The following is a 23,988-nucleotide window of genomic DNA, read 5'->3' as shown; positions in this document are numbered from 1 at the left end:
GGCTTGACTTCTCAGCAACACAGTATCCCACAGCTTGCATTGCAGTCATCCTGCCCCTTTTGTTTCGGTGTCATCCTTCTTGGTACATGGGAGAAGGACCCAGAGAGCTGGCACCTTTAGCTTACTCGCTTCCTTTGATTGCCTGAACTTAAAAGTGGCTCGTTGTATTGTTAGTATCTGACCCAGAGGTCTTGGCCTCGCCTTGGCTGCTGCCGCATGCTTGTTAATCCCCTGCAGGAACAAAGGACAAAGGTATCGCTGGCCACCAGCCCTCAGCTGTTCTTTTGCAGACCTCCCAGCTAAAGAGAACCACCTTGCCCAAATTTACACCCCACTTCAGGATGAGTGCATCCAAAGACTGTCAATGGAGACGTATAAAGGCCGGGCCCTATCACGCCAGGGTGCGACTGTGCTGAAGTAGATGTCATCTTCAGAAGTGCCTTCTGGGTCAAGAGCCATGCCACTGGTCCTGCCCAGTCCTGCCTCCTTCCCTTTCCAAGGGCACCCCCTAATCGATATCCTGCACTCCACTCTCCGTCTCAGAGCCCGCCTCCCGAGGGGCCTGCCCTGCGAAAGTCACGATGGACTGTCCTTTTATACCTCGTTGCTTCCTATAAGCTGATATATTATTTAGGATTTTTGTATCAATATTCATGTGAGAAATTGGTCTGGAATTTGCCTCCCTTGTAAAACAGCTGAAAGCCACTAAGAGTGGTTTTGAATCAATAACTGATTAATATTCAACTAAACCTTCCAATACTTTAAAACCAGTGTTCACTCCACTTCGCAAGGAAAATCAGTGATCTGTTATCAGAATTAAGCCCATCTTAACGAAAAGAACAGCTGGATAGTGGGCAGCATGAGTGAGGCGCATGGACATAATGAATAACTACCAGTATCCCCAGGCAACTGCCAGGTTAACCCAGCCAAGCTTTCCTTGCATGACCGAGGCTGGACATTTGTGTTTCGGGGCTGGCAGCAGCAGGAGATCACAACAGAACCACACACACACACACACACAAAGACAACCTTTGAACTTAAAAAAAAAAAATCATAAGGGCTAAGAAATCGTTTTCATAAAAGTTAGGATAGAGCTAATCTCCGGGTGGCGGTGGGGTTGAGAAATGGGAATGGTTGGGATGGGGTGCACACTTGAGCACTGGTAATCGTTTATTTCTTCACTTAGGCCCTGGCTCCATGGGCAGTAGCCTGACAGTCGTGAGTTACACGTGCATGTATTTTTCTGTAATTGTGCTATATGTCATAATTTATAAAGTACTAAATACATGAAAACAAAACATAGCAGACCATGGTAAAATGTGATTCAGAGTAGGTTGTATATTGGGAAATGGAAAGCAGAAAGTCAGCAGGGGAGTTTTGGAAGCATGTCATGCCGTGTGACACAGCCAGCATCGATTTAGCATAACCCCTCCCCAGGAGCTCTGGAGCTCTTTCCAGGCAATGTGGCACCTTGGCAAACAGGGAATAGACTTTGAGCTCCTCAAGTTCATGAGAAGAAATTTGTGTTGCATATACAACAAAATTATCTTGGAGATTTTTTTTTCTGTTAACTCTGAGTGTATTTTAGGGAAGAAATTTAAAATGTGGCAAGGCAGACAGAAGTGGACCATTCACAAGGGGTCTTGGGGACACTGGGACATGGAGGGGAATTCTGCAGACATTAATAAAATGAGTACAGAGCTGGTGGTAGGGCTCTTCCTCTCCTGGGAAAACATAGCCTGTGCCAGCCACCATGCACCTTCTGAAAGCAAACATTCAAGAGACTCAGGCAAGTACAGTGGTTCACTGGGACCCCTGCATCTGTTTCTAAAGCTCCAAACGTGATTGTGATGTGCATGCAGCCCGGTCGAGGAACCCAGTGTGCTCCTGAGACTTCAATGAGCCTACAAGTGCCCTGGGGGGTCTTGGTAAAATGAGGTTCTGACTCAACAGGCCTGAGGAGGGGCCTGCAAGTCTGCATTTCCCACCAGCTCCCCAGCGATGCCCAGGCTTATCCATACACCCCATTATGAGTATAGACAGGCAGGAGAAATCCAACATCATTCGAACTGTGGAGCTTGTGTAATGTAGCCTGTGTGTTTTCTGGCAAAGTGGGATTCACAGGGCTTCTCCTGTTGCGAAAGGAAAGAACAAGCACAAAACAGCACAGCGGGACACAGCGGATGGCCTCAGGGGGCCACTAGTTGAGACAGCATGGCCCAAGTGCGCTGACCCTTGAAAATATTTTCACAGGGCTCCGTCTGTTTTTCTCCGCCAGATTACACCTTCTCATTGGTCTTGATTGCTTGTTCCCAGCAAAAGTATTTGAGGTGAAGAAATAAATTCAGCCAACACCAACAAAAAGTACAGAAGGGTTCATCACTGCTCTCGGCCCCAGGGTTTTCATAGCGCGTGGCTGCGTCTCCCTGATGCGGGTGGTCAGCTGAGTGGTCGTGGGGAGAAGCCACAGTGTTTTCCAAATAAGCTCATTTCTGCATCTGTTCTCTCTGACCTGAAAAAAGTCTGTGTGTTCCATTTTATTTTTGGACCTTTTTATTTTTTTTTAAGTTTTATTAAATGTATTGGGATGACATTAGTTAGTAAAATTATAGAGGTTTCAAGTGTATGATTCTATAATACATCATCTATATGCTGCATTGTGTGTTCACCACCCAGAGTCGGTTCTTCCGTCACCATATACTTAACCCCCTTTACCCTCTTCTGCCACCCCGCTCCCCCCTTACCCTTTGGTAACCACCATAGTGTTTCTGTGTCTATGAGTTTTTGTTTGTTGGTTGGTCTTCTTCGTTTGTTGCTTTCAGTTTTATATCCCACATATGAATGAAATCATATGGTTCTCGACTTTTTCTGTCTGACTCATGTCGCTTAGCCTATAATCTCAGGATCCACCCGTGGCCTTCTGAACAATGCCCTCTTGGTGTTGTTTACCCAAATTAGTTCCTTCCGGCAACATACGCATCACTATTCAGGTTGCTCTGTTGAAACAGTTGCCCTTTGGAAGTGAGCACGTGGAGAAGAGGGCACAGTATATTAAATTTATGATTTTCTTTGACTTTTCTCCAAGCCTCATGAAGCCCTGAGTTTTCCCCAGTATGCACTGGGAAAGTACATAAATGTGTATGTTTGCCCTTCCCTACATGATTTTTGGTTAAGCCTTCGTTGTCTTCAAGCCTTAGATTTTTCATTTTCTTTCCTCTCATTCTTAAGGCTGCCATCAAAGTCATCTGTGTCCCATTAGTTTTCTCGTATCTCACAGCAGAAGCAGAGCCAGAAAGAGAAAGAGCCAGTAGCTGCCACGCCAGTCCCAGATCTGTGCAGCCACCCTGCCTTTAGGTGTGCCCAGCAGTTAGTCGCCATCCTGGGGACCTCTCCGCCTCTTGTTAGATTTACCAGACAGTCTAAATTGCTTGAAATGTTCAGTGGAGAAGGTTGATACTGTCTCTCATTTTACAGATGTAAATTGAGAAGGATTACACACTCATTTTTCCCCCAAAGTCCATTAATATAAATACTGATAATTGCCTAAGTGCATATACAGTGCTCTAACATATACACACACACCATATAAAGACAAAGTTAGATTAAGTTGAACATATTCTCTGCAAGTTACAGGGGGGAAAGGCAGTGTTAAATGAACTCCCCCAATGAAATAACTAGACAAATCCTGAATCTAGGATATTCTGCAATTTGTACAATTAGTCTGGTCTCTTCAGAAAGTTAATGTCATAAAAATAAAAAGTTGGGAAAACTGTCCTAATGCACCTCTCTTAATAACAACCAAATGCATTGTAGGAATGAACCCTGGTTAGATCCTAAAGAGCTATAAAAAGCATTTGAGGAGGACAACTTGAAATTTTCACTTTGCATATTTTCACAAAGTCTAAAGTTACTCACCTCCTTGGAACGTTTTAACTCTTATCGCTCTTCTAAATTACTTGCTATTCTACTTATCTAAGTTCTAATTTACTTTCCCAAAACGCCACAAATTAAACACTCCTCTGCAGTGAGACCTTTAGCATGGATTAAAGACTCACCGTGATGTTCTGGATGCATTTTGATGTATGTCCCTTTTATTGTCTTTAATCCTACATAGGATTCACTGGGCTGCATGAATCTGGTGGAAAATGTTGAGCTCTTGGTACTTTAAATATTGCTCTGTCCCAGTTTCTCTCTCTTCTCTTACTAGAATTTTGGATAATCATATATTTGGTTTTATTGCCCTATATATTTTATTTATGTATCTTAACTTTCTCCATATTTTTGTCTCTTTATCTCTCTGTGCAATGTTCCAGAAAATGTCTTCTGACATATCGTTGAGTGCATTGATTCTCTCCTCAGTTGTGTGTCATCCACTTTTAAACCCATTCATTGAGTTTGAAATTTCAATTATTGCATTTTGCATTTCTAGAAGTTTCATTTAGTTCTTATTATAATAATCTATATCATTTTTCGTTCCCTGTTCTTTACTTTTTATTTCCTGCTTCAATCAGTAGTGAATAGAGAAGTACAGAAATCTCCATCACGATGGCAAATATGTCAGTTTCTTCTTGTAGTTCAACCAATTTTTCGCTTCCTGTCTTTTGAAGCTATTTTATTAGTTGTATTCAACTTTGAGAATATTCTATATTTCTAGTGATAGATGTCTTTCTTGTCGCCAATAACACTTTCTGGTTTACAGCCTATTTTGTCTGGTATCATACAGCTCTCTTTGGCTTATTTTAGATAACATTTTCCTGGTGTATTCTTTTCATCATCTTACTGTAAATTTTTCTTTGATTTACTGTTTGGTATGTGTCTGTTAAATGGTGTATAACTGTGAATTTTTTATTCCAGTCTCATAGTCTCTGTCTTTCACCTGGTCTATTCAATCCATTTATATTTACTGTAATTACTGATATATTGGACTTATTTTTCGCTTTTTTATTCTGAATTTTTAATAACTCTTTTTTCCCCTTTTTTGCTTTCATCAGACTATGCAAAATTAAGCAACTAGAACTCTCAGGCTGCTGGGGAGTACTGGTACACATGTGTGAATTGATGCAGCCCCTTTATGGATTATCTAGCAATGTTGAAAATACACACATACACACACACACACACACACACAATCAGCAATGCCGGGAAAGCAGGGATGGCAGTGAGAGAGCTGCCAGAGCTCCAGGAGGGAGTGGGGCATGCCCAGGGACCCTGGCAGGGACAGTGAACTGCAGAGGTGCCCAGCCTGGAGGGGGTACCCTTCGGCTGCCTTGCTGTCCATGGGCTTCTCAGGACCTTTGTTAAGCCATCAGTAGGGTGAGGGGGATGGAAAGGGAGGTCTGAGGCACATAGAGAAGGGCTGGAACCTGGCCCAGGGCCACAAGACCTCAAGCGGAGATGGACCTCAAAGGCACAAGCAGCAGCAGCCCTGCTGAGGTCTCACGACCTATGCTTGTGAGATTTTTCCAGATGCCCTAACAGCAGTCCAGGGAGCCCAGAGATCCTCAAGTTTGGGTGGCACAAGGCTGAGAGACAGCGAAAGGTCTAGGGACAAAGGTGGGTAGGAGAGAAATATGTGGAACTGGCCGACCATGAGGTCCAGGCCAGAGGGAGGCACTGAAGAAACAGGGAGGGTCAAAGACAGGGCCCAGTGGGGCAGAGCAAATTCCCTGTCCCAGGAGACTAGAAAGACAGTGGAGGGTCAGGGACTGGGGTCCAGAAGAGAGTATTGGGATTTCCTATCTTGCAGCTGGAGTGGCTTTAAGTTGCCACGTGCAGCACTTCTGGCTTCCCTGCAGGAGGTGAGGTGAGAAGAAGGCTTCCATCTTTCATCTTCCAGGGGCAAAGGGGTACCATTGGACATTGCTTTGTCCCAAGCAGCTGTCCACAGTCCAGGCTCAGAAGAGGTAAAGCCCCGTGACAGGAATTATCACTGACTTAATTATCACCCAACTCCCCACCCAAATCAGAACTGTCCAGTGGAGATTCCTGCAACCATGAAAATGTTCCATATCTGCTCCATCCAGCACAGCATATCCATCCAGCCACTCGCCATATGTGGCTACCTTGCTGTTGAAATGTGGCTAGTGTGACTAAGGGACTGAATGTTTTCATTTCTTTCATTTGAATTCAAGTTAAGCAATCACATGTGACCAGTGGCTACCATATTAGACAGCACAAGTCCAGGTTCTCCTCTCTCCTCTCTTCTTGTGGGGTCGGCAGTGGGGTTCGGGTACTTTTTTGGAATCTTAACTCTTTCGTCAAAAAAAAGATTCCAGGGCTGGCCTGGTGGCTCAGGCGGTTAGAGCTCCGTGCTCCTAACTCCGAAGGCTGCCGGTTCGATTCCCACATGGGCCAGTGGGCTCTCAACCACAAGGTTGTCAGTTCAATTCCTCGAGCCCGCAAGGGATGGTGGGCTCTGGCCCCTGCAACTAAGATTGAACACGGCACCTTGAACTGAGCTGCCTCCTAGATGGCTCAGTTGGTTGGAGTGCGTCCTCTCAGCCACAAGGTTGCCGGTTCGACTCCCTCAAGCGATGGTGGGTTGTGCCCCCGGCAACTGGACCTGGAGCTGAGCTGCGCCCTCCACAACTAAGACTAAAAGGACAACAACTTGAAGTTGAACGGCACCCTCCACAACTAAGATTGAAAAGGACAACCACTTGACGGAAAAAAGTCCTGGAAGTACACACTGTTCCCCAATAAAGTCCTGTTCCCCTTCCCCAATAAAATCTTTAAAAAGGAAAAAAAAGATTCCACACAAACACAATATATAAAGACATCGTGATGGGGCTACTCTGGTTGGGTCACCCTCAGCCTTGGGATTCTAGGGTTCTGTGGGCACAGTTTGTGGGTAAGGCCTGCGGTGCCTAATATGGTACACACACCACATGAGGTGGTTCGAGGGGACGCCATAGACAGACACTTTAAACTTTAATATTTATCGACTTATCTTAACATGCATTAGAAAAACACTAGCTTTACATGTAGGTAGTGATTTAAAGTTTCAAGTTCAAACATATTTAAGTAGAAAGGGGGATTAATTTAAAAGAAAATAATAAATAAATAATAGTCCATGTGGTTTACACACACGGCAAAAATGGTGGTTCGAAAAAATGGCAGCCATGGCTGGAGTAATGGGACCCATTGAAGGGCTGGATTTAGGGCTGGGGGGCTGTGGACCAGCAGCAATGGCATCCTCTGGCAGCTTGTGGGAAATGCAGAATTACAAGCCCCATCCTGGACCTATTGAAGCAGATTCTGCATTTTCACAAGCCCCCAGGGGTTCTGTGGGCACACTGATGCTTGAGGAGCAGCGCTTGAAGGGGCCCTGCAGCTCTGAGACTCCACGGCTTGGAGGCCAGACATTTCACTTGCAGCAAAGAGAATCCCAGGTGTCAGCGGAAAGTGGTGGGACACTCCTGCCTCCTCAATACCACACACACACACACTCACACACTCACACATGCACATACATATACAGCATATACACATGTACACATATGCAAACACTCATCCCTGAGGCAGGGGCTCCCCCGGGGCTCTTGGAGGACTCTCCTCTTCATTGAGCTAGGCCAGTACCCCCAGCAGCCCCAGCGTGTCCTCTGCAGAATCTCCTCCCTGTGGTTCCGCTCTGTTGGCACCGTGTGTCTCTGTGCTCCCAGAGGGAGAGCGAGCAGGCACCTTGGGCAGCAGGGAGGGAGGACAGTCTTGTCCAGAGGTTTGCCTGGAGTCCCAGCCCAGCAGGCTCCTGGCACACAGTAGGTGGGCAATAAAAACTTGAAAGCCCGAGGAAACATTCTGAAATACACCGTCGCAGGGCTGTCCGTGCTGTGGAAAATAAGGATAAATGTATCCCTAAGCACTCAGATTCCGCAGCAGGCTTTTCTTTTATCAACTACCTTTTATTGAGACTCAACCATGAGCCTGGCGCCCAGAAAAAAAGGACGAATGGGACACGCTGCCAGCCACAGACCAGAGAGGGGGTGTGCCTGCATTCTTTGTGAAAAGGCAACACTCAAAGCGTTAGAAACCAGATATACACCCAAGGTGTAGGGGCAATAGAGTCTGGCTGGAGATAGGGTGCTGGGGCTTCTTTAAAGGGGTGATATTTCATCTGGGTCAGGAAGAACAGATAGGCTTTTCCTGGGTCCAGAAGGGAGAAGGTGTTCCTGGCTGAGGGAACTGCCCAGAAGCATTTTCCGGAAGATGAAAAGTCTAGATTCTCCTGGAACCTAGGTGAGCAAGGGTCAAATTCCTCAGGATCCAATTAAAAAAGAAAAAATTCCTTAGGGCCTTACCAACAAGGCAAAGGCGTTTGGACTTTATCTTGTGAAAAATGGGAGCCACTGATGGGGTTATCTCAGCGGGACCACTAGGGGGAGCACCGCATTGAAAGTTGCATGGCCCTAATGGATGGGGTACGAATCTGGAGTCCTGGCACCGGGCCATGAGCACACACACGCAACTTTCTCCACCCTGTCCCGGAAATCAGATAACTGCTGCCATCCTTTGGGGAAGTGTGTCCTGATTGACATGTGGCACAGTGAGACGGGACAGGCTGGTGCACAGGAAGATTTCTCCCAGGGAGCACACAGGAGAGGCTCCAATAAGCTGAAAACCCTGCCACCCCGTGGGCACCACACCTCTGAAACCTGAATTCACTCCCCGGGGCCCTGCCACACAGAAGTTGCTTCCCAGCCCCAAGCTCCTGTGGAGTGCTGGAGCCATCTCCTACTGGCTGGTGAATGCCAGTTGGTACATTTTCAGGAATTTTGTGAACTGATTGTTAAACACGGCCATTATTAAAAATTAAGTTATATAAACTAACAAATGATTCAAAACAGAGGTAATAAATACTCCGCACCCACCATTTCCTAATCTATGTCCATTGCATAGGTAATGGTGGAAATTCAATATAAAGACGTTCCGGCCCACCACCACTCATCTCCACTCCCTGCTTTGTGGGCTCCCTGTGGAAGTACACTCACCCTCCCCAGGCCTGTTCTTTCTACTTCTCACAGCCACAGCAACACAATTGGTCTGGTCAGATTAAAGCTATCAGGTGGGTTTCAGGAAGGCCTGGAAAGCCCTGAGCATCTGCCCCTGAAGACTTAGTCCTGTTGTGGGGCTACCTGGGGATGTCCCTCAGTGCTGCCCATGCTCTCCACTGAGGGCCACACACCCTAGACAGGCTCCAGGGAACCTGGTCCTATGAGTGGAGGGATGCCCGCTGGGGTAGGGAATTGAAGAGGGACCTTGCTGATGGCACACCGACAAACTCCAGCCAGCCTTCTCTTCCAGGTGACAGACCACTGAGCGAGGCATTTCTCTGAGGTGCCCAATTCCTGAATGCCATCGCACAGCCAGGGGCCCTCTAGGAAATACTCATTTGTGAGAACGAGAAGGTGCCAAGCAGAGAGCTGGAGGCAGCAATACACCTCCTTCTAAATTATCCAACACCATTACAAAAGCAGCCCTAACGATGGATTGCTGAGACAGGCTCTGCCACACATTTAAATTCTCAGGAATATCTTCATGACCTTGGCGATGATAAGGGAGAAATTTCTGAAACAGGACATTTTAAAAAACTAAAGGAGAACACTGAAGGAAAATATTGGTAAATAGGACTTTGTTAAAATTAAGAAGGTCTGTTCATCAGAAAACACCACTGACAGATTGAAAAGGAAACTCACAAACGGAGAGAAGAAACCTGTAATACATGAAACTGAATATAGAAAGAGGGCCGGCCAGGTGGTTGGAGCACCGTGCTCCTAATGCCTAGGTCGCTGATTCGATTCCCACATGGGCCAGTGAGCTGCACCCTTTACAGCTAAGATTGTGAACAACAGCTATCCTGGAGTTGGGCTGCTGTGAGCAGCTGGAGGTCAGCGTGAGCCTGAGCCTGAGGAACCACAAAGCTCATAATATCAGCATGGGCCAGGAAGTTGTGTCCTATAGAAAGAACTACATAAGTCAGTAGAAAAAGACAAACAAGCCAATTAAAAACTGGCAAAAGGCTTGAAAGTTTTGAACAGATCTCTTCATGCAAGACAAGAGGACATCCAAATGACCCAGTTAGCCTAGGGAAAGGACCCAATTAGCCTAGGGAAAGGTATGCAGCTTTATTAGTATTAGGAAAGTTAAAATTAAAAGCCACACAATGATGAACTATCACTATACACCCACAAGACTGGGTACAACTTTAAAAACAGAATAACAAGTGTCAATGGCAATGCAGAGCAACCGAAACTCGTGGGAGTGTGAACTGGTACAACCTCTCTAGAAACAGTTGGGCAATTTTTGAATGTATGTATCCACCCAAATAACGTGCTTCATTCATAAGAGCCCCAAGAGAGCCCCAAACTGGATATGACACAAACGTCCATTGGTCATAGATGAGTGTACTCATACCATGGAATACTATGCAGATACTATGCAGCAGTGAAAAAGAACAACCTACAAGTGCACCCCAGGGCATGAATGAACCCCACAAATGAAACCAGGCATGAAAGAGCACATACTGTATAAATCCATTTATGTAAAGCTCAAAGCAGCTGAAACTAACTAACCTATGGCAAACCAGGATGATGGGTTCCTTTAGGGAGAAGACAAGGCATAGGGAAAAAAAATCTAGAATCCAAAGTTTAAAACTCAAAATAGTTTCTCCTGCTGGATAGTGGACTTTTTCTGCTTTGCTTTTTGATAGTAAAGAGTTCAAGGACAGGTAATATGTTTGAGGAGCTTCTACCTTCCTCACTACACCTCCCTTTTTCCTCTGCCACCAGCCAGGCAGGAACTTCGGGGAAAGCCCAACTAGGGACTGTCCCAGAGTGGCAATTTCATTTTGGCTTCAAGTAAGCAAAAGGCAACACCACTAGCAACTTGGCTTTGTTTCTTTCAAATTTTATTTAATTACTTACCAAGCATTTTCTTAGCGCTTACTATGTACCAGGCATTGCTCAAAGTGTGTCATCATTATTAACTTAGTGTGTTACCCATGCATTCATTCAGTCTATTGTGGACTTATAATGATGGCGTCTTTATTGAGCACTTACTATGTGCCATGTAGTGAGCTATCAATTAATTCTCACATGAACCTTTGGGAAGGGTGAAATGTTTGTTCCCATTACAGATGAGGAAACAGAGGCTCAGAGAGGTTAAGTGACTTGTCCAACATCACACAGCTAAGTCAGTGGAAGAGCTGAGATTCAAAGCCAGATGCTGCATTACTCCACAGAGCCTGCTTAGTGACCACCTTGAACCAAGTCACTTTGCAAGACTGGTAGAAATATGAGATTTCTTAGGCCCCAACCCGAGCCTAATGAATCAGAATATCTGGCCCTTCGACTGGCCTGAGCAGTAGAGTCCCCCACAGCAATTGTTCAAAACCCGATTCCTGGCCTCATGGGGCATTGCAGAGCCAGACTCCCTGCCCTGCACACAGTAGGCACACAGAGCCCCTCTGCTGAGTCAATAGACTGAAACCGGGCTGCCTGAATCACTCTTCCTCTGCATGGGGAGGGGGTCCCTCGTTTGCTTCCTGTCTCTGAGCAAATGTCATGTCTCCTCCTCTGGGATGCCCTCCCTGACCACCAGGGCCACCCCTGCCACTGCTAACCCCTTGGCTTTGCCTGACTTGCCTTTCGTGCATCTCACGGTTTTATATTTGGACTACGATGAACCGCATGAAATTGTCCATTCCGTGGGTCAAAAAAGAGCTGAAAACGGGACGTTTTATCCAGTCCAATTCTTTACTGTGTCCCTCTACTACAATGTCAGCTCCAGGAAGGTTGAGGGTGTTTGTGTTGTTCACAGCCCTGTCTCCAGACAAAGCCTGGCACACAGTAGGCACTCAATAAATGATGCGTTGAGGGAGCCCGACCCCCCCAAGGCACCCCACAGCTCGCCGGCACGCAGGCCCGACGTGGTGCCGCGAGGACCCTGGCGCCGCCCTGTACCCCGCAATCTCGGGCGCCTTCCGGGCCGCGGCTGCCAGGCGGGGTGGGGCTCGCCGTCATCCATTTACCAGCCTCGCCCCTCCGACGGGCGCGCCGTTAATGAGATTAGCAATTAAAAAGCGGGCGAGCGGGCGCGGCGAAGGTGCGGGGCCACCCCCAGGCCGAGCCGGGGCGGGACGGCGCGCCTGGCTGCCGGGCACCGAAGCAGCGGAGCAGGCGCCCCCGCGGGAAGCGAGCGCGCGAGCTCCGCGGCCATGGAGAAAGCGCGGCCGCTGTGGGCCAACCCGCTGCAGTTCGTGTTCGCCTGCATCTCGTATGCCGTGGGCCTGGGCAACGTGTGGCGCTTCCCCTACCTGTGCCAGATGTACGGCGGAGGTGAGTGCGGGCGCCCGGGCGGCGCGGCGCGGCTCCGGCTCCCGCCCCGCGTCGGCGCTCTCCGTGCCCAGCGCCACTCAGTCCTGACGTGCCCGGGGGTGCGCGCTGGGATTGGTCCCATATTCTAGACCGGTAAACTGAGGCTCAGACAGTGACAGAGCTGGGAATCGGACCCAGGGCATCGCAGGCCACGGCCGGAGCTCTTCTCCAAAGCCGCCCTCCGGAGCTCTCTGCGACCCCCAACCCCATTTCGGGGGCGTCCAAGCCTCCCACCACACCCGTGTTGGCCAGGCAGCGTCTCTGAGAGGCACAGGGGACACTATTTTCCTCCCTCGGGAGGAGGAGAGGTGGCAGTGGTCTGACTTCCAGCGAGTAATCCTTATGCTTGTGTCAACACTGAGCAGGAAATTGTCTTGTTCAACAGAAACTCGTTATGCTACTTTCCGATCGGAAACTTATATTCCTGGCAGCACGATTTGAAACGCAGGATAGAAAGATCTTGAGCCATTTCTTTAGATTTTTTTTATAAAAAGATTGGTGTGGGTTTAAACCACAGAAGGCAAGAAGGCAAATCATTCTATTTCTGCTTTTTTTTTTTTTTTCAACAAATTTTCCCTTTGAAGCTTCACAGCACGCTCACTAGATAGCCAGCAACACACAATACATTCCCTTACCATTCAGAGCCCTGGGGACAGCTGTGACGTAGCAGAGTCTCCCAGAGGGCCAGCTGCCTTTTTGGAAGGCAATGTGGCAATAGGGATTGAAGTCTCAGCATTAAAAGAAATATTTTCCCAGTTGTTCCATTTCTAGAGTTCTACCTAAAGGAAATAAATGAGAGTTCTGACAGAAGGTAGACGATAGAAGGACGGTCTGTATGGCGTCCTTTTCATGAGAGCAAAACATGGGAAACATCCTAAGCCCTCAACTAAAGGGGATTGAGTCATAAACATGGACCATCCATGCTCTGGTGCTCTGTGCAGCCATTCAGATGGTGTTTTCAAACATTGTTTTGTATTTTCTCATTTTATACATTAAATGGAGGGAGGGGAAGTCAGTGTCAACGCACTGTATAAAATGGGAGATCTCAATTATGTTTTAAAATATACAGAGACAAGAGAATGAAAAAATATATACCAAAGTGTTAGCAATAGTTACCTCTGGGTGATTTTTGCTTACCTTGTAGTGTGTGTGTGTGTGTGTGTGTGTGTGTGTGAGAGAGAGAGAGAGAGAGAGAGAGAGAGAGAGAGAGAGAGAGAGAGACAGAGAGACAGAGAGAGAGAGGTCTTCCATATACATGAGTGGTATGAATGGTGTTTTCACAGTAGAGGACAATGAAAGATGTTAGATGAAAGTATTTACAAAATTTAACCCATTTAAGAAGATTAAGACCTAAAACACTGTTCCCCCCTCCCTTTACCCCCATTAGCTCAAAAAAAAAAAAAAAACCTTGACGAAAAGGTTAATCCACGGGTTTTTTTAAAGTATTGAATTCCTAATTCTGAGTCTTTTTTTTTAATGTTAAGGGCACACATACATCATAATTATGTGAAGGGCATATGTTGCCATATGCTCTAACAGTTTCATAACTGCCTTTTGAAATAATTGTTTGTCAGGATGAGATTTCCTTATCATTCTGTGTTCAGCACACCTACTGGTGATACACGTATTTATTCTTTCCCAAACATCAGGCCAGGTGAGCCTTGCTGTCATGTGCCTATTTCAATCCTTGTTTCTAACAACACCATCACCTGAATAGTCTGCAGGTGGACACTGGTAGGATGGAGTAGTTCTGAAGTAGAATAGATATAAGGGGTTGCTGGGGGAACCACGAGACCTTCAGGATCCAGGAAAAGGAAAGAAATCTTGTGCCTGGTACAGAGTATACTTAGACTGATAGGTGGTTAGAGAGATGAATGGATGATGGTTGACAAGTGAATGAACCCTGGGGAGACCATGGATGGATGGATGGATGGATGGATGGATGGATGGATGGATGGATGGATGGACGGACAGACGAACGGACAGACGGACGGATGGATAGATGGATGGATGGATGGATGATGGATATTGGTTGGGTGGTTGGTACCCTCCCCTAGGAAGCTATTGTTAGCCTGGAGCACTCCCACTCCTCCCTAAGACCAGGCCAAATGCTATTGTTCCTCAGTTGCTCTTGCTCACTGTCTCCACTACCTGTCTGGCCAAGTGAACACCTGGTCAGAAGAACAGCACGTTGTTCCAGAGTTTCTCTCTATCGCACGAGCCCAACCTTGGTGAAGTGGCAAGGTCAGAGGAGGCGCCAATAAATATTTGTTGGATGAATGAGCCAGGTCTGTTTTGAAAAGTCGCAGGGTACATGATGGGGGAAAGCAGATGATTTTCCTGAGCCTTTCGCTGCCAGTAGAGTTGCCTATTAATAAGTGATTAATGTTCCTCCAAACCCAGAGAGTTTACAGATCCACTCTTTACCTAAAGCTGAAGGATAAACCAACCACATCATAAAAGGCTCCAGAGGGGTGTGTGACTTCCTTCTAAACAGAGCTGTGACCCTCCCACTCCCTGCCAACAAAGAGCTTGTTGATAAACTGCAGAGCCAAGCTGTGCCAAAATATTTCCCAGAATAAAACGGATTAGGGGCTTGTGCTCCTTTCCGTGGGGCTCTGCTGGTGATCAGGGAGGCTTGGTGCCTTCCCACTCTCGGGCCAGGCCCAGTACGAGGAATGTTAATTCTGCAGATTACATTCCAAGTACCAAGCACCTCTGTCCAGCATGCTAGCGATACGCGGGGAAAAGGCAGCTGAAGAAACGGCACAAAATCTCTTCTTGAAAAAGTCATCAGGTCTTGACCATCACGTCAAAGTCTAAGTCATTCAGGAAGAAATCGGGGCATAAATGTGCTAATGTACTAATGTGTAGAAAATAAATGTGCCAATGACTGAGTTTTATATAAGCATGTCTCAAATCATGGAAGAAACATGGAGAAATGAGAACATTTGTGTGGCTGGTAGAAATATGGGTTTTTTTTTCCTCCTAAATTTTCTCTATGTGATATTTAAACCATAAAGAAGGGAAAATCAAAGGACATCTGACTATGCAGTAGGACAATGACCCTCAGGCCGCAAAGTCCCTTCTGCTCCTTTCTGGTGCTTAGGGTCTTAGTAAACTGCTGGGTCCCACCCCCAGAGATTCTGAGGGCAGGATTCTACATTTCTGAGAAGCTCCTAAGTGATGCTGATCAAAGCTGCTGGTCCATGGACCACGCTTAGGAGGAAGCCCCTCTCCCAGGCCACCAGCTGCTAGGAACCAGGCAGTGGGGTGCTGGTAAGTATTGAACAACTGGCTTTTGCTGGAGGTGCAGAACCTAATTTGTAGCATTTGCTGATTACCATGGTGTAAATACGCCCACCACAGCCCATTTCAGACTAGCAAAGTCATGTCTTGGGATGTAGTTGGGAAGAGATGTGCACACTAGCTATTGTGAGCTAGTGTGAGCCAGCCCCAGCACACCACTAGAGGCCTTCAGGCCAGCACCCAGCCTGGGACTGAGTTTTGTAGAGGACAACGGTATATAAGTGGAGGGAGGAGAGGAGTTGGGAAGCTTGAATACACCTTCTCCTGAAAGTGGCTGACTGATTTGTCTCTTTGTGGGTCTCAAAGAGATAGAGCAAGATGCGAGAACTTGCAGAGGTCAAGTACATACAGGAGGAATTTCTCTTCTGGTGAGATTCTTGAATATAGAAGACAGATAAGGTACTAGCAATGATAATTAGAAAAATAAGTAGCATCATGCTTTTAATATATTTGTGTGTGTTTTGGGGTTATAAATGTTATACATCTTCATGGTAGAAAATAGGGAAATACAAATTAAAAAATACGACAAAGAAATGAAATACAAAATCACCCCAAATTCCAGCACCCAGAAATCATGATTGTTAACACATTTTTTGCTTTAAAATATTAGAACCATCTTTTATATGTAATTTAGTGTCTTGCTATTTTTTTTACTTAACCTATTATCAGTTGCAAGATCATTTGCTATTATTTGAAAATATGAACTTAACTCTATAATATTCCCTTTACAGATATAACATAACTTATTTACTCATTCTCCAATGTGGAACTTTATGTCATTTACAGTTTTACACTATTATAACCCAAATGATTATTATCTTTTAGTGGAAGAGTTTGTTCCATTTGTATTTATTGTCTTGTCATGTTTGCTGTTACTTTTCACGATGTTTGTACTGCCTTGCTGTTGCCTTCTTGTAGTTGTTGTTGGGTTTTATTTTGATCTTTTACAATATGAAGTGTATTCCCTTTGCTTTTTTCCTTCAAGTGATTTTGAAGGTATAAATCCTGTTTTTAGTCTACCAGTAGTTAATTTAAATTTTTAAATAAAAATGTACTTGTTTGCTATAGTTATCAGTATCAAGCATGAAATGTTATCTATTGATATCACCTGTGAAAGTTGAAAACTGTAGCACACTTTTATTTCTTACTCCTTTCCTCATTCCCATTTCCCTTCCAATATTTCAGACACGTGGTAAAGACTATTTCACTTCTAATATTGCATGTCTTCACATTCAAGAATTACATTTTTCATTTTGGTTATTTTACAATGACATTAACAATATTATTTTTAGAATTAATCCTATTTAGTTTATTTACGATGAATTAGTTCTTTTATAACATAACTCCAAGTTGAAGTTCTTTATTATAATCCAACACTAATTGGCTACAGTTCAAAGAAAGTAATTCTTTCAGGAATCGTCATACGTGGTTTATGTTTTAAGCATGTCTGAGGATATCTTTCCTTTATATCCCACATGAATGAGCCACAATCATTTTCACTCAAAACTCTATAGATGTTATTCTGTTCTGTGAAGATTTTTCAGGCTTTTAGTTTTGCAAAGAAGAATTCTGCAGCCAGACTTATTTTTGTATTAGTTCTTACGTATCCTATAGAAGATATTCTATAAGTTTATATGATATTGTATGAAAATTTTACCTTCAATTTGTGAGCTCTCTGTCTCGGTGTTAAACAGATTTTCATGACTTTTATCCAGGACTGGTGAGCCCTCTCAGTGAAGCACCCAGGTAATGTCTTGTAGCCTCTGTTACTGTGAGACTCGTATTTTCTAACTGCTGTCTAGATGCACTGTTCTCTCCTCCTTAGTTCTTATCACAGATAGAAAATGCTTAGGTTTGCTGTCCATGCCTCACGTCTTCTCTTATAATTTTACTTCTTTACCCTTTTCCTCTGGGCTGCAGGATAATTTCTCAAAGTTATACATATATATTTTCACTTATTTGCCTCCATTGACTTTACATTAACCATTGTATTTGTTTCATCTTCATTTAATTGTTTTTCTTCTTGAATTGCCCTATCTTCATCTTGCCGGATGCTGGTCTATAAAGACAGTGTGCTCTGAACTCTTAGAGATCATGTACTCGACACTTTCTACAAACTCCTTCTGCTTCTCACAGCAAATCTATTTCAGAGGAAGGCGATTTGCTCTGATACCTCAGAGTGCTCCTTTTATTTTGATCTGCAGTTATTGGAGATCCAGTCCTTCTTTCTGAGGGAGGTACGGGCAGATAGAGAGTTGCCCAATGTACGTCTTACCCAATACAGACACAAAGTAAAGTCAGAGTTCAAAATCATTTTGTGTGAAGTTTTTAAAAACACATTGTTTTTAGCAATATGATGAACTGTACCACACCTCTCTGTCCTCTCTCCCTGGTAATAGCCTCACGACCCACCCACATCAGTAGAACCATCGCTGTCAAACCACTCACCATCAGGAAGTTACTCAACAAACACTCTGTGCTGGGCCCTACATTAAGAGCTGGAGATTCAAGCATGAGCCAGGCAGACCCCATCTCTGCTCTTAGGAACGAACTGTTCAGGGAAATGAGGGTGGGCAGAGCAGTAGACACTCAGTGAGCAGGGGCTGTAAGACTGTGAGACCAGAGACCAGAGAGGAGGACCCCAACTTAGTTTTGGGTGATCTGGAGAGGTTTCTGAAGGAAATGATGTATATGGAAGGTCCAGTGAGACCTGAATGATTCCTTCCTGCGTTCAACAAATATTCGCTACTCTCAACAGACCAGGGAGCAAGAGGGTCCATGGTAGGGGGAGACAGACACCAAACAGAGAACTAAATTGCAGCATAATTGCACATGGATAACTGTTCTGAAGGAAAACCAGCAGGGTAAGAAGCTAGAAGGGTGCTCTGGCATGGAGGCTATCTTCACTAAGGCAGACCAGGCAGCGCACTCCGAGGAAGCGGGTTTGGTGGAGAATGGAAAGAAGGGAGAGAGCGGTCCAGGCAGAGAACAGCAAGAGCAAGCGTGTAGAGGCCCGACCAACAGGAAGGATCATGTGACTTTGATGGCGTGAGAGAGGCGAGCAGCTTGGAGAGGAAGATAGGATCCCTGTTCCTCGATCCTCAGAGGCCGCGGAGGGCGTGTGATGTCATTCTAGTTGTAAAGAGAAGCCACAGAAAGTTTTGACAAGGTGGGAGGGTAGAAGGTGAAGGAGGCAGAGAGTGACATGATCTGAGAATAAATTGTCAGGGGGACAGCTGCAGAGTGGACTCAAGAAGATGAGCATGGAGGAGACTGCGGTCAAGAGGTGATGGTGGGTTCTGGGGAGGTGGTGATGAGTAAGAATTAACCAAGCTAAGAGCTGGCTTTACATCCTCTGAATAAATCTGTGACTATAAACATCCCACGCACCCAGGGTAGTGCAGACTGCCACATGGGGCTGGATGGGTGCCTCTGCCATCTATTTCTGCATGACAGAGCCCTCTAAAGCCTAAGGATTTAGAAAGAATGATGGAATTAGAAAATCGTCTGGCAACCAACACAGTAATCATTGTTTCGGGCAAGAATCATCAATGGATGTGATCATTGTTTCGGGCAAGAATCATCAATAGTGGGCAAAGGTCCAAGGAGAGATGGGATGGTGACCCTGTCTCAAACTATCTCCCTCCAAGATCATCAGTCATTTCAAAGAGGGAAACAGGAACTTTCAGAGGAGAAACCTTGCAGACGCCACCTTAACCAAATGAGCAAAGTGAACGTGGCCAGGAAAGGGGTGGATCAACATCACATGCCTCTGATCGCTTCAGTGTCCCTGCCAAGACCCAAAATGAGGGACATTCCACAAAATAACTGGCTCGTACTCTCCCACGTGTCAAGGTCATGTAAGACAAGGAAAGACTGAAGAGCTGTCCCAAATTAAAGGAGACTGATGAGAGGTGACAGAGGTACCATGCGTGCTTGTGAGCTGGGTCTGAGACCAGAATAAAGGACACCAGTGGGATAATTGGTAAAATTCCAGGAAGGTTTGTAGATAAAATAATAATAGTCCTGTACCAGGGTTAATTTGTTGATTTTGCTCATTGCATTGGAATTATGTGAGAGAATATCTTTGTTTTTAGGAAATACACACTAAAGAATTGAGAAGCAAAAAAAACAGGTAGTGGCTGAAAGAAGAAATAGTTATTGCTCACAGTTCTGTGGGTGGGCTGTGCATTTCTGTACTGGTTTGATCGGGTCTGGCTCGTGTGGCAGCATTCGCTGGCAGGTGGGCCGGACTGGAAGGCCCTTCTCATGTTGGCAGCTGGTGCTGAGCTGGCAGTGCTCTTGGTTCTCTTCCACGTGGCCTCTCTGTCTCGGGCAGCCTGGACCAGCTTCTGTACAGGGCTTCAGGGCCGCCTTCCAAGAGATGAAGGCAAAGCTGCGCGGTGTCCTGAGGCTTGGGCTCTGGAACCACCATGGCATTGTTTCCCCCACATCTCATTACACAAAGCAAGTCCAAGGCCAGCCCACATTGCCAGGTGAGGACATGGACTCCACCTGTCCTGGGAGCAGCTGCGAGAATGTGTGTTTAATCTCCCACAGTACACCCCATCCAGATACACGCGATCACACGCCCCCTTTTTCAGGCCTCTGTCTGTCTGCCGTGCTCTGATGCCAGGGTCTCCTTATGGAGAGTCCGTGTCGGAATTTTACATAAAGGGAAGCTGGGGAACAGTTCTGTTGGAAGAGGGTTGGTTAGTGGACTTGTTTTCAAAACTGATCGCAAAGCATATTTTTCAGGTATTGAGATATACTTACAGGCAGAAAAATTCACTTTTTTGGTGTCCAGTTCTATGAGTGCTGGCAAACGCATGCAGTTGTGTTAACCCCACCACAGTTATGCCCCTGTGGCCCACCCCTCCCCACTCCCAACTCCCAGCAGCCACAGATCTGCTTTCTGTCCCTGTAGTGTTGCCTTTTCCAGTCTCATATGCATAGAGTCCCACAGGGTGTAGCTTTTTGATTCTGGCATCTTTCACTTCTCTCATGTTGTTTCTTTTTACAGCTGAGTAGTTTTCCATTGTGTGGATGTACCAGCGTTTATTATCCTTTCTCCCATTGAAGGATGGTTCGGTTGTTTCCAGTTTTTGACAGCTCTGCATAGAGCTGCTATCAACATCCGTGCATAAGTTTTTGTGTGAATGTAAGTTTTCATTTCTCTAGAGTAAATACCTAGGGCGATAATGGCTGGGTCGTAGAGGAAGTGGGTGCTTAACCTCATAAGAAGCTGCCAAACTGCTTTCCAGAGAGGCTGTGCCATTTTACATTTCCACCAGCGATGGATGGGGGTTCTCCAAATCTTTGTCAGCCCTGGGACTGTCAGCCTTTCTGTTTTTAGCCAATCTGATAGTTGTATGGCGGCATCTCATTGTGGTCTGAATTTGCATTTTCCAGTGAATACTAATGCTGAGTATCTTTTCATGTGTTCATTTGCCAGTCATGTATTTTCTTCAGTAAAATGTCAGTTCAATTTTTTAATAAATTGTTTTGCAGTGGGTTCTTTGTTTTCTCATTATTGAGTTTTGACAGTCCTTTAGATAGCCTAGATACAAAGTTTTTGTCAGATATGTGTTTTACAAATATTTTCTCCCAATCTTCAGCTTGTCTTTTTATTCTCTTAGCAGTGCCTTTCACTGAGCAGAATTTTAAAAGGAAGTCCAATTTTTCAGTATTTTCACTCATGGATAATGCTTTTGATGTTGGGTCTAAAAATCTTTGCCTAACCTAAGGTCAGAAAGATTTTCTCCTGTGTTTCTTTCTAGAAGTTTGATCGTTTTGAGTTGTACCTATATGTGTAAGATCCATTTTGAGTGGGTTTTTCTTGTTTTTGTTTTTGTATAAAATTTGAGCTATGGGTTGAGAGGCTTGTTTTTGTTTTTTTTTTCTGCACAAGGACTGTGTGTTTGGATGGTTGGGGGCGGGGAGTAGGAGGGGAATAGAAACTACCAATGGGCAGGGCTACAGGGCCCCACGCTCCCACCTGGGCACCAAGCCTGGGACTTCTGGCCTCCCACGGGCAGTGGGCATAAGGCAGGCCCTGTCAAAGAGAAAAGCCTTTCGTGGACCCTGCCAGGCCTCATGTGGTTACTGTTTAACACCTTGGGTGAAAATGAGCTTATCTTATAACCATTGAGAGATTGAATGTTGCTCTAAGCAGGTTGTCAACATGACCTTTATTGTCAGATGTATTCTGGGTGGGACCCCCTGACGGCCTCTCAGACTCCTTGCTATGGAGAGGAACCTGGCGAGGTACTAAAACACCTTTATACAGGGCAGGAAGGGAGCACGGCCTGGCAGCGTCTTCAGGGTCCGGAACTGAGAGGGCTGGATTTGTTCCAGGCCCCCACGTGAGCAGGAGACGACATGGGGAATACCGAGGTCTGGTGGTGTGTGCCCCGCTCTCTCTCTTCTCTCTGTGGTAGGATTGCCCATGGGGGCTCTGCCTGGTTGTGTTCCTGCCATTCTACTTCTGGGATTTCTGTCCCGAGGAAAATAACCACACGTGGACCAGGGTTTGTCCCACAGCTTGATTTAGGAGCTCAGAAAACTGGCAACGGCCTCAGTGTCCAAGGACTGATGAAATGAATTCTGGGCTCATTTTCCTAGTGGAATGTTGTGCAGCTACTTAAGGGGTGAAGCAAAGGTACATGGTGTGCAGGAGAGGGCTTCGGCGGTCCTGTTGGTGAGAGGACAGCACGTCCGCCCAATGGAGGCGTCTGTGTAAATGTCAGATACTTAGGGAAACATATATGTATTTTGTTATTTACCGCCACACTTTCCGAGCCAGTTCCTTCTGTAATCCCTGTAGCTGCAGTGACAGGGTTTTTAGTTGATTCAGAAGTCCTGCTCTCTTTTCCCACTGGGCCATTTTTCAGGTTCGTTCACAACCAAGGAGCCAGGAGCTGGAGGAGGAATGGCTGAGGGGCTGCAGAGAAGGAGCTGGCAGGACCGACAGGCTAAGCAGTGGGCCAGCCATCTGGAGGTGGGGTGGTGGTGGCAGTGGCACTTGTGGTGTCCCCCCTACCCCCTGCAGCAGGCTGCCTGCCTCTGTCCTAGTGCCAGGTAGTGGGAGGGCGTCCGTAGCTCCATTCATATCCCTGGCTCCCCACTATCACCAAGGGCAGATGGCTCCTTGGAAACCAGTGGGTTTAAAATTGGTGTGAATTAATTTTACTAAAATGAAATTTTAGACTGAAGGTCACTGTATAAAACAGATACACATACAGAATCTCCCTAAAAGAAACTGGTAGCTGAGGCTCTGTCTATTGGGGACCCCCTTGCCTCCCCACACAGTCACAGCAAGCCCCTACCTCATCTCTGAAGATATGAGGCCTGGGGGAATTTTCTGTGGCCCAGGATAAGGCAGCTGAAATTCTTCTGCCCAGGTGATCACTCAATGTCAGGGAGCAGGGCTGCTAATTTCCCATCCATCCCACACCCAGCTCAGGGCCTGGCCCATAGGAAGTGCTGAGTGAAAACAGTTGTTTAGGAGACCACCTCCTTGCAGGGCACCATCGGGGCTACAAAAGCCCGAAGCGAGTGTGTGGAGGTGGGCAGCTGCATGGATGGATTCAAGAGTGATGTTCAAAATATTTAACAACTCAGCGGTCCTGGTTCTGATTAACCATTAGTTGCTATAAAAAAAAAGTGGAATGGGGATTTCTGGCAGAGGGCCTGAGGCAGCTGTGGCATTAAGGAGGGCACACAAAGAGTTTGGGACAGGAGTTATTCACCACTCAGAATGGGACGTATTTAAAGATTTTAACGGACATTCATGGCTGTACGTCATCCGTAGATGGATGGATGAGTAGAAAGATAACAGGATAGAAGGATGGGTGGATGGGTGGATGATGGATGGATGATAGATGGGTGAGAGGAATCACAGAAAGATGTATGTGTGGAAAGGTGGAAGAGTGTGAAGGCAGAAAGATGGAGGATGATGGAAAGCTAGGAGGATGGATAGAAAGACTGAAGGAAGGGAGGGAGGATGGGCGGATGGGAAGACGTTTGCAGGGAGGTTGGTGGGTTACAGAGGACAGCCCATTGCTGATGGCCGGCTTTTGTGTCTGGACGCCCACAGGGAGCTTCCTGGTGCCATATGTCATCATGCTTATCGTGGAGGGAATGCCGCTCCTGTACCTGGAACTGGCGGTAGGGCAGCGCATGCGCCAGGGCAGCATCGGTGCCTGGAGGACCATCAGCCCCTACCTCAGCGGCGTCGGTACGTGGGCGCTTTCCAGTCCACTCCAGGGGAGACCTGGGTGGGGTGGGAGCCAGGGGCAAGCACAAG

The 23,988-nt window shown here is 46.2% G+C and overlaps 1 protein-coding gene across 5 annotated transcripts in view; it reads left to right on the top strand.

Annotated features, from left to right (window-relative positions):
- Positions 1–12,047: 12,047 nt before the first annotated feature.
- Positions 12,048–23,988, top strand: part of SLC6A20 (solute carrier family 6 member 20) — a 46,231-nt gene continuing 34,290 nt past the window's right edge. Inside the window, exons 1-2 of one of the 5 annotated variants that reach the window (XM_081073117.1) lie at positions 12,048–12,332; positions 23,779–23,919. In XM_081073117.1, the coding sequence (XP_080929243.1) occupies positions 12,212–12,332; positions 23,779–23,919 (262 nt within the window). In that variant the 5' untranslated portion in view covers positions 12,048–12,211. Of the gene's footprint in view, positions 12,333–15,569; positions 15,651–20,703; positions 20,842–23,778; positions 23,920–23,988 lie in introns of those variants that run through there. The other 4 variants (XM_081073118.1, XM_081073119.1, XM_081073120.1 and 1 more) reach the window with 4 other exon arrangements.

This window comes from Rhinolophus hipposideros (genome assembly GCF_964194185.1).
Source record: "Rhinolophus hipposideros genome assembly, chromosome: 14".
In the NCBI taxonomy this organism is placed as follows: domain Eukaryota; kingdom Metazoa; phylum Chordata; class Mammalia; order Chiroptera; family Rhinolophidae; genus Rhinolophus; species Rhinolophus hipposideros.
The sequence above is the reverse complement of the archived record's forward strand: the minus strand, read 5'-3'. Positions and strand labels throughout refer to the sequence as shown.